Source organism: Hypoxylon trugodes (assembly GCF_022578975.1).
Source record: "Hypoxylon trugodes strain CBS 135444 unplaced genomic scaffold F4822scaffold_14, whole genome shotgun sequence".
Classification (NCBI taxonomy): domain Eukaryota; kingdom Fungi; phylum Ascomycota; class Sordariomycetes; order Xylariales; family Hypoxylaceae; genus Hypoxylon; species Hypoxylon trugodes.
This window is the reverse complement of record NW_026250029.1, coordinates 153278-166217: the sequence shown is the minus strand read 5'-3', so window position 1 is coordinate 166217 and position 12940 is coordinate 153278. Positions and strand designations below refer to the sequence as shown.

Sequence of the window (12940 nt, the reverse complement as noted above, 5' to 3'; positions counted from 1 at the left end):
CTCAGACACGGCAGCCCAGTGTAATGGCGTTCGCCCAATACTATTGCGCGCGTTGATGTCGGTTCCCGCCCGTACTAGTAGTTCTATACACTCTAGCTTGTTCCTATCGGCCGCGGAGTGGATGGGAAGACTACCGTTTGCAAGCGCGAGAGATGGGTCTGCTGAAAATTCGAATAACAACGCTCGGACAATATCGCTATTTCCTACTCTGGACGCAATATGTAAGGCACTCCAACCATCTTCAACTTGTTCATTGACTTTTGCCCCGCGTTTGATAAGAGCACGGACAGTTTCAACGCTGCCGAAGCGAGCTGCGGTAAGAAGTGGAGGCTCATAGCGACCTTCGAGATAACTGCTCGTGTACAAGTCTGCGCCAGCCTCTAGTAGTTCCTCAACCATTTCTACGCCACAGGTTATGCAAGCCCAGGTGAGACAAGTGATTTGTCCGCCATGGTATTCGCCGAGTGTATGCACATCTGCCCCTACGCCTAACAAATACTTTACCACTTCTAAGCGATTCGCCTGTATTGCTTCGTGAATCGCCGTCATGGAGTATTCAGATTTCCCCTTTCCGTTCACATCAGCTCCTGCGTCGAGAAGCCGGCGGACCATCTCAATATCTCCATTCCTTGCTGCAAGGGCCACAGGCGAGCCCAAGTTAACGTCTGCTCCATGACGTATCAACCAATTGAATATTGATATGTTACGACTTAGTACGGCGCTGTGTAGCGCGCTCGTACTGGAGTAAGCCGGTATTTGTGCGTTGACGTCAGCGCCAGCACGAACGACGAGCTCAAGTATATTTAGATGATCGCCTGTAACAGCTGCCTGAGCAGGACCAGCAAAATGGCCAGTGGTGTACGTCAGAGACGCACCGTGTTCAATTAGCATCTCGACTATAGCTTTATGTCCCAAGAGACAAGCCATATGGAGTGGTAATCCCGTCCCATAGCAACATACATTGACATCAACACCCTGCTGAATTAGCCAACTAACAACTTCGATATGACCGCCGTTAACAGCGCTCATTAAAGGATGCGACCCTTGGTAATATTTTGGTACTCGCTTATTAACGTCCGCGCCGTTTTTCACCAGGTCCATAGCAATCGATAGATGGCCCGATCCGCAAGCTTCTACTAGAGCCGTTGCAAATATATCGCCTGATTTTTCCTCTAGCTTCGCACATTTAGCCATCAGGTCTTCGATTAAATCCCTACGGCCTAGAGAAGCTGCAAAATATAAAGCTTCATCAGGGACAAATGGTATAAACAGTTCTAGAAGCTCACGGTTTGCCTCTTTAGATAAACCCACGTGCAATGCATTCAATATTGTTTCTGTCTCTGCTTCAGGGAGCATTAAGGAAACACATTCTTTATAACCGTGAGACGAGGCAACGGTTAGAGAATTCATGGTTAACTTCTTCGGGTGGATAGAGTTGGGATTGGCCCCGGCATTCATGAGTAGTTGGACGACCTTTACGTGATTCCGCTTTGAAGCCTCCATCAATGCTGACCCATGCGGCTGGAGGATACTAGCACACTCCAAATCTGCACCACGCTCTAATAGTAGTGATACTATATCGGCGTGGCCACCAGCAGCTGCAGCATATAATGAGTTACAATGCAACCCTATGCAGCCATTTGGGTTTGCGCCCGCCTCAAGCAGAGCCTTCACTATCCCGGTATGACCGCCATATGCTGCTGTCTGTAGACACGCTCGATAAATAGAATCGCCTCCGTTAGGATCCGCGCCTGACCGGAGAAGTGCAATAACTAATGACTCTATGCCTTGAGAGCAGAGATGGTATAAAGGGGGTACAGTCTCTTTACGATTAAGGTCGGGCTCTCTCCAAGGCCGAGCAGGGTCGAATAATTTGCACCAATTCCTATATGGTTCCGTGTTGCCATTTTCCCTTAATAATTGGATAGCCAATTTCTCCAGGGTTGAGTCTTGTTGCGATTCGCGGTAATAGTGAGACCATAGTTCGGCAGCGTATCGTGATAACGGTCTCTCCTCCAGTAAGTCCGGTGTAAGAATCTCCTCCAGAGACAGGAGATAGGCCAATAATGTTTTGGACGCGAAATTATGCACATCTTGTTTATCTTTGAACGGACATTTCTGAGGCTTGTTGAATTTGAAAGCTTCGGATAGCAGATATTCCCTCACGGTATGATGAGCTAGGCGAAGTTCGACGGACTTGATAAGTCGACCATCAGTGGCAACTTGGCATATCGGAGTTGCCTCAACCAATGTTGCGCACATAGTTAAAACATCTAACTCGTCTGGCATCCGAAAATCCTCGTCAAAAAACGGAACACTATCCGTCTCAAAGTCAATAGCGAGAATGTCTATGGATTCCTTGATTGTGATAGGTATTGGGGATATTGCGAGGAACATGAGAATCTTGATTGCGTAGCTCCAATAGGCCTCATCGATACCCTGGAGAGTAAACGTGTACGTCTCAGCTAGGGTTTTCGGAAGTGTTTTCAGCGTCTTCTTTACATCGCGGGTCGTTACGCACTTTCCAAGAAGAGATATTTGGCAGTCAACCCAACGGAACATACCATGGGCTTGACTGCTGAGTGTATCCCGTATCTCACCACGCAAGCTCGAAGTCCATTTCCGGAGCCTCGGGTGAGTGGACAATTGTTCTTTAATGAATATGTCGATATCGCCGCTGTTGTCCTCGCTTTGTACCTCAATTACACACTGAATTGCCGGTTCTAGAACACTGGATATGATAGGAGTAGTCCTGCTGCACAAGAAAATAATCAACCCCTCTGTGGCCCACGAAAGCATGGATCCGATATTCTCAAGTAACGTGTCTTGATCAGTGCACTCATCCAGCGCATCTATGACGAGCACGGTTCTCCGGAATTCTTTGGTAATGCCATGCAAAATGTGAACTAGCTCTTCGTTTGGCGGCTGAGATATGCCATCTGCAAAAATGTTCAAGTTACCTATCAGACCCCCGTATAAATGCGCGCGTGCACAACTCTCTAAACAAGTAGGTGACTCCCCTTTCCAAGATGAGAGTTGAGCAATCAAAGAGCGTAACATAGTATCTGGATTGCATATCATTTCATCCCCAGAATCGAAATGGTAGTAGGCGAGTGCTTCGTCTTGCTTTCGAGACTTATTATCTTGTAGAATATGGTCGACAACGACGGCACTAAGGACACTCTTGCCGCAACCTGGGATGCCATAGAGCCAAAGGGACGATCCATTTGAGTGACGCCATGTTTGGAAAGACTCGTTATTCAATAACCAAGTTCCTGTATTTTTGGCCCGTTTCCTCAGTAATTCATTATGCTTGCGTGAGAGATCTGGAGCATTGAGCCACCGGAGTATGGCTTGAAGCTTTTGCTGTTGTGATGATGGCAAACCGCGTTTTAGGTCGTGTACGTCTTCTTCCAGATGTTTCGTGCTCTTTCGAATCTCTACGACTGAGGAAGTAATATCAGTCATAAAAGTAGTCTCGAGGATACCTCTAATTCGATGAATGGCTTCCAGGTCTTTCGTGACTTCACGTTCTTTGAGCGGCCATGACAACTGGTGCCCAAGTTGTCTCCATGAGCTGACGGGGCTGCGAAGCCGGCCTTCGAGTTTCTTGAAAGTCTCCTCGTATTCTTCAAACGAATTATTGTTCTCAATTATCCTATGCAATAAAGGAAGGTAGTTGTCGCCATCCGTGTCAAGCAAATTGAGCAGTCGTTCAATAATGTCACGCAAGGATTGCACCTCGCACTGCAACGCAGCGATGCTCTTCTTCGCGTCTTGAACACTCTTCCGGTAGTCATAGCAAAGCGATATTATGCTCCCGCTTATTTGTACAAGAGCTATTAAGCTAGCAGCCGTGCTCAGAGGATCTGCCATAGCTATTGTAGTGAGAACGATATGGCTGGTTCGTAGGAGACTCGCGATAGAGTTGAATGCAAAGTCCCCTCATGCGTACCCAACCTATTAATCTTTAAATGATACATAGAGGAACATTAAGCGATTGGTTAAGATCGACGATGTCCATAATTAATTCAGGGCTTAGCAACCAGTCTTGAACCTGACTTGCTTGGGTACGTACGTCTAAGCCTTGTCACCCGCAAGTACCTAATTGGCCCCCAACTTATGTGAAATTATCATACCAGGGAAGTATCGACTGCACGTATTTATCAGACCGCTCAGCCATAGCCTATAACTCTTTACAAATAGGTGCTTGAACTTGTGGGCTGTCGCGTCGACCAACTATGTCTCTGACACATATATTTATTTGAGCGGCGGTACCATGAGCGATGGGGATTATCTCGAACTGGTATTAGAGTTCCTAGAGGCATTGATATCTCAGGGCATTGCTCGGAGCAATACCACTGTTCTGTATCTGCCTATAAATATAGGTGCTGGCGAAAGACCTCTGGATCAAGCTGAGGCCGCGGGGCACGTCTTCATCATCGACACAAGCACTTAACTTCGACTTTTGACGCAAGCTTCATTTTAACACAGGCCATTATTGATTACCTCTATACGAGATCAAAGAGTTGAGTTATACATTGGCCTATGGCGGATTTCGCGACCCTGTTGGTAGCTTAGGCTGTTGGGTTGGGCGCGAGACGTTGGGGGATCGTTGAGAAGAGGTAAAGTTTCGATGAAGGATGCGGGATAGGAATTCTAATTATATATGAATACCTAGTTGAGCGCCTACTTCTTTTTCTTGGAATTGTTAGCGGAATTCATTGAGATATTTGAGAAGGGGGTTTTATTAAACCGTTCTTACCTAGGTATACATGGGTCATCATAATTGAATTAGAGGAATGATCACAATTCGCTCACTAACGTTGGGGGTATTAGAAGTCTTGATGGGGTGTTTATGCTATATGAGAAACTACCTAGGTACGTAATATGATAGGCGTCCTTGGTGCTTGTACACCATAAGCTTCTGATTTATAGGTGTCTAGATAGGCACCTCCATAGATACTTCTGTACCTAGGTATATTGGGTGGCTGGAGTTGTACAAGCCCCTCATTCAGGCTCTGGTCGGTTTCGTCGGTCGCTACATCGCCCTCTGGCTTCCTCCCAGTCGTGCCGTAAGGGGAAGTCGAACTTGTCCCATACATCGCGTAGTCGGTAATCCGAACACCAAATCGGGAGTGGTTTTCGCTCCCATATGTCGCGATAAACGCCTGTATCTTCTATATCTTCCTCTGGATCGACTCGAAAAACGTTCTCCAAACTTGCCAAAATGGGACATGGATTTTGGGTAGGGCTATCCAATAGAAGGAAATCCAACATCTTTTGTTTCTGCCCATCCAGAAGTCTATATATTCTGTAAGTTGTCTCTTCTCTGTCCGCGTGAGAGAAGACGGCGTCTGGATCAAGTTTCCTCGTCGGGGTTCCCCGATCAAAAAGTACGACGCCACCAAGAATACGGGATTCAGCCCAATATCCAACCAAATCTGCGACACCATCTGGGTATTGTTTATAGTCCTTGTACCATTCATGTGAAAATTCCCAGAATATCGTATCATCCTTAGGAGGCGCCCACGTTGTGATTCCATCATCTTTATGTAGACTGGTATCGGGCTGAAATAGGACCACTGCAACTTGGTGGACCGCCACCGCAATCATTTCGATCAGCCGCATTCTAAATGCCCTTAATCCAGGAGAGGCCGACTAATAAGCATATATGAGCTATGAAGCATCAGTCATTAATTGTGAAGAGCCAATACGAGGGAATTCCATACTCTGGAATCGAATTGGAGCACTTTTGGGTCGAAGTTCTTGCGTATCTCCTCCGTCTGCTCCATCACACCTTCGCAAAGGTTTTCATGCATATCATATAATGGATGGAAGCCTGACAAACCACCTCCACCGTTTTCGTTTACGGTATCAATCAGAGGGAGACCATCAACAATCTCGGCGCATGTGAGCTTCGCAAGGTCGGTCGACATTACTCGGTCTAGGGCGCGGACGAATAATTCAGGATGCTGATTATCCAGCTCCTCAATCGATAACTTCTTGATTTGGGCATCATGACTGATGCTGTCGTCAAAATACTCGCCCATTGATATGGCTCTTATACCTAGGTACCCAGGTAACTGTCATAAGTTGTAATCGGAACAAGTGAATCGATCAAGGGTGGCTAGCAAAATCTGGGTTATTCATAGAGGAAGAATCGATGTTATAGTATTGGAAATCCGCGTGTTGGTAGATATAAGGAGGGGTAAGCCTTCAGGCAGCTCGGGACGTAGGGGATGATTAATGTTGGTGTGAAGTTCGGGACTTGACGAATTACATGACTTCTTCATATTCAACACCTAACATATATTGAAGCTGCCTGGGCGCACAAAGTACCTAGGTACTCTTGGACATTCCCATAAGGTATAGGATTGGCTCGTCATGCGGGATATTCGTTTCCATTGCATGAACCCAGCCAACGATGCCAAGTTTGAGGGCGAATGACTTATAGAATAGTAGTTTTAAGCGGAGGTTATATGCCTTGCCAACCCCAAAATGGGATATAATAGTATAATGATAATTATGATTTCCCTCTTATTACTCTACTTGCCTTTCGGAAAAACGCTTCTTGACCCAATAGAACCCTAGGCCAATAATCCATACGACAATGACTACGAGTGCCAATACCGGCGCGAAGAAGGCGCCCCTGATAACCACAAACCCGCTGACAAGCGCGAAAACGATAGGAACCAGAATAAATGGTTTGTATGGACGGCGTAATTCGGGTTCACGAAATCGTAGGACAATCGCACCTAAAACCGTCAAGAAGAAGAACGAGTATTCGCCTAAGCCATTAAAAGTCAGGAGCGCGCGGAAGTTCCCAAGGAGGATATAAAGAGCAGAGAGGATAGCCGACAGCGTGATAGCGTTGATTGGGGCGTCTGATCGGGCCGCGTGTGAAGAGCCCTGTGAGTCATCAGAGGAGTTCGGCTCGGCTTCGGTTCTAGGCTTCAATCCAATGAAACCAACAGATGCGAAGAGGCTAGGGAACCAATTCTTGTTAGCTGCTGCAACTGCCATTCGGCCAGCGACGAATGAATTGCCGAGAAGGGAGCCAGCAACAACTAAACAAATCAGGATCGCTGCGACGATACCGAAACCGCGGCCAAGGAGGCGGGTTATTGCAGTCTGTAATTGTAATTGTTAGTACAATTCATGTTATGCTCATGTTGTGAAGCTTACCACCGCTACACTATCTGTAGTTGAGACGACATCCCACGGGAGCAGGATATAGTAAGCCGCATTTGCTGTAATAAAGCAAAATACGATCGTAGGAACAGCAGTATTGATAGCGAGAGGGAGTTGGCGCGCGGGTGCTCGAAGTTCAGCGGAGACATAGATTGCCTATGAAGTCGTGTAAGAATCTCATGCGACCCAATTCAAGAGACATTTAAACTCACTTTATCCCATCCTGAGTAAGCCCATAATGCACCGTACAGCGCCGCAGACAAATGACCGAGAGTTTCCCATTCACTTAAATCATCCCAATCCGTTTTGGATCCGTCTGGATTGGTGACCTCCCGATTCCCGAACCATGGTTTATTGAACCAATCTCTCCCCCCGATATCTCTGTCAGGGTCGGTGGCTTGGAGTATGGCGACGACTACGCCGGCTATTACGATTGCCGCGATGCTGACGAATTTAGTAACAACAAAAAAGTTGTTTAAACGAGTACTAGCTTTAGTGCTGATAGAATTCGCGACACTAATGACGACTAGAATGAGAATGGAGAATAGTTTGTGTTCAATTCTTCCTGCTTGGTCGGTTATTCCTAAAGAGGAGTAGATGCTCTCAACGAACACGATGCTAAGAATGGCAAGGGTGGCAGGCATCACGGCCACAATCCACGTCCAAGCGGCCAAAAAGCCGAAGACATCGCCGAAAATGTATTGAAGATACGGTTGAACTCCCCCTATAATATTTGTCAGTTTATATTGATCGTAAATATTAACTCGCTGGATCAATCGATCGGCTGACCCACCTTCGCCCGGAATAGCGGTTCCGAGCTCTGTCATGGTAGAAGCACCAGTCCACGCGAGTACACCACCAATCAGCCAAACCACCAGCGCAGCACCTGGAGATGGAACATTCGTGTCTATAGATCCTGGCGAGGTGAATATTCCACTTCCAATAACTATGCTGATGACGATGGCGAATGCTTCCAGCGCGCCGAGATTCTTAGTGAATGTGCCTCCATTCGGGGCTGAAGATGATGGCGGGGTATCATCGCCATCCCCCGCTGTATTATTGTTTTGTGCTTCTCGTTGATCTGCTAGAAGGGGCCTTGAAGCTCCGTCTTCGGGTTCCGGCGTCGACGGCATCTTGTAGAGCGTATAGGTGAGTAGATTCTTCCTACCCTTAGAAATTGTTGTTAATGTGAAGTTGAGGCGGAGTCGACTCAATCACGCAATCTGTACTTCACTTGTCTAAGAGAGCGGGGCAATTTCTCACTGTCTTGACCCCTTTCCCAACCACCTTTCTAATTCCTCATCCACTTTCTCTAATATGACCAAAACAACGTATAATTTGAATTATTTTAAATACTTACAAAACCCGAGCTTGTAACTTATTCCTCTAAGTGTCCATACTTATTTTGGATGATTCAATGCCTGAAATTAGGTACATAACAAGTGTAATATTGCAAGATCAAATTTAGCCGCCAATTCCCTAGTAAGAACGAGAGAAAAATACGGCCATGTAAGTGGATTTCATAGCAAAGATCTAGCGAAGAATTTATAGCTATTAATTAAATATCTATATAGGTTATTTAACTAATAGCCTTTTGACGTTGGAAGCAAAACATATAATAGCAGTTTTTCTTTAAACAGAATTTCGATCTAAAAATTCCAACTTTGATGCCTTTTCCTTGTCCATACGCCGTCTACTTAACACCAAGGCCCTTTCGGTTTAAACGGGTTGAATATCTCGTCGCGTAGGATCCGCAGAGTGTAGGAGAACTCAAGCTGAGCCTGGCTATATCTTATATGTGGTATTCCTAAGCCGGCTGTAGCTCCTTATCATCGTTCCATCGGAAACCAGCTGGTGTAACCGGCTGCGAGCCGCCACTCTGAAACGAGAATACATCGTCCATAAGAGGAAGTGTTAAAGCCTCCTCGGCGGTCATGGAATATCTGTATATATAATCATCTAAAAAACAATATGACATCCACACGTGATACGGCACATTCTTGGGCTTCTCGGCAGGGCGACGGCCCCGGTGCTCCATCTTAGGGATCCATCGATCCTCTCTTCGAACTCGGTCCCCGTCTCTTTTCCCGTATGAATCATCCGTTCCCTCTTCCGGTTCCGATAGGAAACCATCCATAAACTTCTCTGCCGATTTCTTGTTCCTTTTTCTCTTACGTTTATTATTATTAGGCTCTAGTGGCGAGCGAGGGGTGACTCTCGGGGAGGTATGATCTGATTCAACTGTGCCACCTAGAAGTCCATGCTGTTCCGCCAGTGCAATTTCTGCACCTATCGCCGAGATCTTTTTGTCAAGGTCTTCTGTTATTCTCTTAACTGGAGATCTGCCGTATTTACCACCTCTCTTTCCTTTTCGCACCCCTGCCACCGGCGATTGGATTAAGACAGGGCTTCGTAAAATTTCGGCGGATGTTGGGCGTCTGACCCGAACAGCGCGTTGTGGTTGACGCCGGCGTGGCGGTCCCAGTTCTGGCATCATCGTATAATTACCGCAGGGAACTAAATTGTGGTCTTTGGTGTTGTTGAATGATGTCTACATCGGCTTGAAAGTTGGATTGAAGTTAAATAAATGAAGATGAGACCGTGAATATCCGCCAACAAAGGAGAGTGCCCCAAGACGCCGGGTAAATCTAGATGGAAATTGACAAAGGAACCAGCTTTATTTTTATGACATCTTGTGTCTCTTCGCGTAGCGGTGTGTTTGTCGCACCATAATCTTTGTTTGAGAATATAAAGGGTTGGATGGATGTAAGGAAGGTTGTGTTATCCAGTCGAAGAGCAATGAAATTGTGATATATCATAGATTATTCTCGAGCTATATTTGTAAGTGACGCGGCAGGGAAGTTCGCAGGCGATATCAGGAAACATGAAGGAAAATTCATTGTGATCATGAGTGATAGGTTATAGGCCTTCCACGTTGGGAGATACAACATGCATAAAAAGATTTGAAACCAGAATAATTTAACAGTGATAATTTTTTCAAAGGAAAAATGAAGCACCAGTTGTATATGTACATAGAAGATCAAAAGTCCTAACACAATCATTGGATAGGTCGAGTTTATAGAATTGGTGATGGTGCTGTTTGAGCAACGGGATTAAGCAACTTGCCCGTGGTGCTTGTGCGCGTGAGCCCTGTGGCTATGCCCATGGGGGGCATCCCCATTGGTATCCCGCTTCGAAGCTACGCTGGAAAGAGCCGGTCCTGGAATTTGGTACGATTGTAGGTTTTTCCAGATGTCAAGGTCAATCCCCGGGTCGCTGCTGTGGTACAGCTCCATAGCAGATACGCCCGCTGGCTGTTGAGTACCCGAGCCCGAGATTTCGAGATTAACACACTAACATGAGTTAGAAATTTGCCGTTAAGCGTTTACAGATTTCTTGGTCCTTACCTGTGGGTAGAATTCGGCGTTGCCTTCATAAGCCATATGTAGTCCCAGGAGTTCGTGTCGAAGGATATAAGAACCAGGCTTGATGTTCTGAGGGATGTGTACAGTATAAGTGTCTACCCAACCTTCGCCCTCCTTTTGCACACCCTTGTGAACTTCAGTGGTTGCCCATTTCTGGGTGTTCCACTGTGGATCATCCGCCATACCACCCTTAACAAGACCTTTCTCATATATCTTAAAAAAGCGAAGCTTATTCTTATCGACATTATTGCAGCCGCCGCTGCCGCAGGACGCGAGATAATGCATCTCAGGGCCTGGATGTTGGAAACCACCCCTGGTGTTGAAACGCACGACTTGTAATTGAGAACCGGCAGCCACTGGAACGGAGCCTTGCGCATTTGTCGCTCCTAGGTGGCAAATAATATCGGGTCCGTTGATACTAGATATGGGGACTGGACCTTCATCTTTTGTCGTAAAATGCCAAGTAACCACTTTACTCTGATCTTGAGTTGCCCATCGCTCATAACCCGGGTAGGTGACACCATTGACGATAACCCTCCGGATATGGCCATGCCCCAACGCAGTAGTTGCTGAGGTGGCTAGAGCCAAAAGCACAGTGCCGAATGATGGCATATTGGAAAAGAAGGGTTAATATGCCGAATGGGAAACGCAAAAAAAAAAAAAAAAAAAAAGCCTGCTCAAAAATCACTGAACCCTCAGTTCAGGATTCGCGATTGAGTAACCGGTAGAAAACGTGAGAGCGCTTAGGGCACATCAAAGGAGCGATATTTATACTTATCTAAGTATATAATACTAGCGATAGGAATTGCGATGCCGTTGAGTACTTTAAAGGCGTTAACAAGACTGTGTCTCTGACCACTCAATCTTGCTTCGATATCGCTCGGCCTGGGGATATACGACGCCGGAATACATGGTGCGGCCATCTAGAGGTAGTCAAAGGCTTCAGGCCTAAGAATAGGGGGCTGCAACTCCTTTCATATTCTCCCTAGCTTCCTAAGCATAGATGAACCAGCCGGGCAAACGTCTAAAATATAGTGCCTAGTATCGTATAATTTAACAGCCTAGGTTCCAGGCAATCGTCTCATCATTTTAGGTAGCACGCCGAAGTGCCCACAGCTTATGGAAGCCATGATCGGTTCTGAAGTCCTTACAGTCCGGTGTATAGAAATGTAGAGAATGCATAAGCTCGTGCTTACGAGTTTAGAATTTTATGAGTCTGAAATTGGTAAAAGAATGAATAGTTTTTTTTTTTTTTTTTTAAAGAAAATAAAGCATTGACGAGAGTGGAAAATAAAGGTAAACAATCATATCGATATATCGGGATAACCTTGGCGCTGATAGTAGCATAAATATTTATCTATCCATCGATAGCCCCCCAAAGACATGGACCAACAACCACCACCCTCACTGTTCTCTTGTTTGAAACCACCATCAACATCTTATTTCGTCTTTATAATACGACGACATCGGCTTTACTTGTTGCTTGTCGAGTCCCAAGTATTATAGAATATCGAGCAAGTAATATATACGAGATATAGCTTCGTACTAGTTATGGAGCCGTCGTTAGATGCTAGGGAACGATCGTTTTCATGCACCATTTGCAGGAATCGGTTCTGTCAGGCCTAGCTATATTCTGACCGGCAGGGTTTAGCACCCCTCTTACCGTTCCATCCTTGATAGAGCAAACTGCAAGTATACGAGAAAAGGGATACCTGAAGATAATTGTCTTGTCCAGCGAAGATCTCAAGCTGAGACTCGTCACTTTTTCATATACCTTAGAAGTCCGGTTATCAAATCGGAGTCGTTATGCGATAGGTTCATGTAGCAGCAACAAAAGCTAGATCCCGCCTAGGCAGGGAATACCTGCTTCGTGCCATCTTGCCTGGAGTCTCTGAGCCAACTGAGATGAAAAGGACATGATGCACGTCTCCTCGCCAAGGAAATCCGTTTGAGGCCGAGTTATTGTTGCGAGTTTCGCCTAGGTGCTAGGAGACAATTTTTGGGACCGGTTTGAAAGAAACCTATTCGATATATCGTCTATTGTTTGGGATGGTAAGACCTATAGATTCTGACAAGATTGATAATTAGCAGTTCCCAAGGTAGACGGACCTGTAACGGCCCTACAAATTAGGGTACACATCCGCCTGATGTTAACTTATCCTGCCTTATGGGATTGGGGCTTTACCCTATCTAGGTACATTGCGCACGGTCGTCAGGGCGGCGTACTTAACTCCGACTACGCAAACAAGTATATTGGTAGAAAGCCAAGTGTATTAACTGTTTCAAAAGCTGTCATGAAACAAACACTTTGGAGCTACCAG

General features: G+C 46.0%; 4 protein-coding genes across 4 annotated transcripts; all 4 read right to left on the bottom strand.

Annotated features, from left to right (window-relative positions):
* Positions 1-5010: 5010 nt before the first annotated feature.
* Positions 5011-6053, bottom strand: F4822DRAFT_435339 (uncharacterized protein; the record flags this gene model as incomplete). The annotated part of the gene is made up of 2 exons (XM_051462156.1): positions 5011-5661; positions 5733-6053. 2 exons carry the CDS (start codon positions 6051-6053, stop codon positions 5011-5013), a joined length of 972 nt encoding a protein of 323 aa, XP_051308438.1.
* A 34-nt stretch (positions 6054-6087) lies between these two features.
* Positions 6088-8615, bottom strand: F4822DRAFT_101957 (amino acid transporter). The gene is made up of 4 exons (XM_051452332.1): positions 7988-8615; positions 7407-7918; positions 7189-7350; positions 6088-7134 (listed from the first exon to the last, which is right to left on the bottom strand). Exons 1-4 carry the CDS (start codon positions 8325-8327, stop codon positions 6544-6546), a joined length of 1605 nt encoding a protein of 534 aa, XP_051308437.1. The 5' UTR covers positions 8328-8615; the 3' UTR covers positions 6088-6543.
* A 386-nt stretch (positions 8616-9001) lies between these two features.
* F4822DRAFT_435337 (uncharacterized protein) lies at positions 9002-9688 on the bottom strand (the record flags this gene model as incomplete). The annotated part of the gene is made up of 1 exon (XM_051462155.1): positions 9002-9688. One exon carries the CDS (start codon positions 9686-9688, stop codon positions 9002-9004), a length of 687 nt encoding a protein of 228 aa, XP_051308436.1.
* Positions 9689-10307: 619 nt separating this feature from the next.
* F4822DRAFT_423164 (lytic polysaccharide monooxygenase) lies at positions 10308-11858 on the bottom strand (the record flags this gene model as incomplete). Its single annotated transcript, XM_051459948.1, has 3 exons — positions 11270-11858; positions 10602-11231; positions 10308-10547 (listed from the first exon to the last, which is right to left on the bottom strand). The coding sequence occupies exons 2-3, from the start codon at positions 11229-11231 to the stop codon at positions 10308-10310; spliced, it is 870 nt and encodes a 289-aa protein (XP_051308435.1). The 5' UTR covers positions 11270-11858.
* Positions 11859-12940: the final 1082 nt, after the last annotated feature.

What these genes read in the sequence shown, in the direction of transcription:
- F4822DRAFT_101957 (XM_051452332.1), bottom strand. Translation starts at nt 8,327, where the DNA reads ATGCCGTCGACGCCGGAACCCGAAGACGGAGCTTCAAGGCCCCTTCTA. An exon ending in AACCGCTATTCCGGGCGAAG is followed by an intron (nt 7,919 to 7,987) that starts GTGGGTCAGCCG and finishes CAAATATTATAG; the next exon opens with GGGGAGTTCAACCGTATCTT. An exon ending in CTACAGATAGTGTAGCGGTG is followed by an intron (nt 7,135 to 7,188) that starts GTAAGCTTCACA and finishes TTACAATTACAG; the next exon opens with ACTGCAATAACCCGCCTCCT.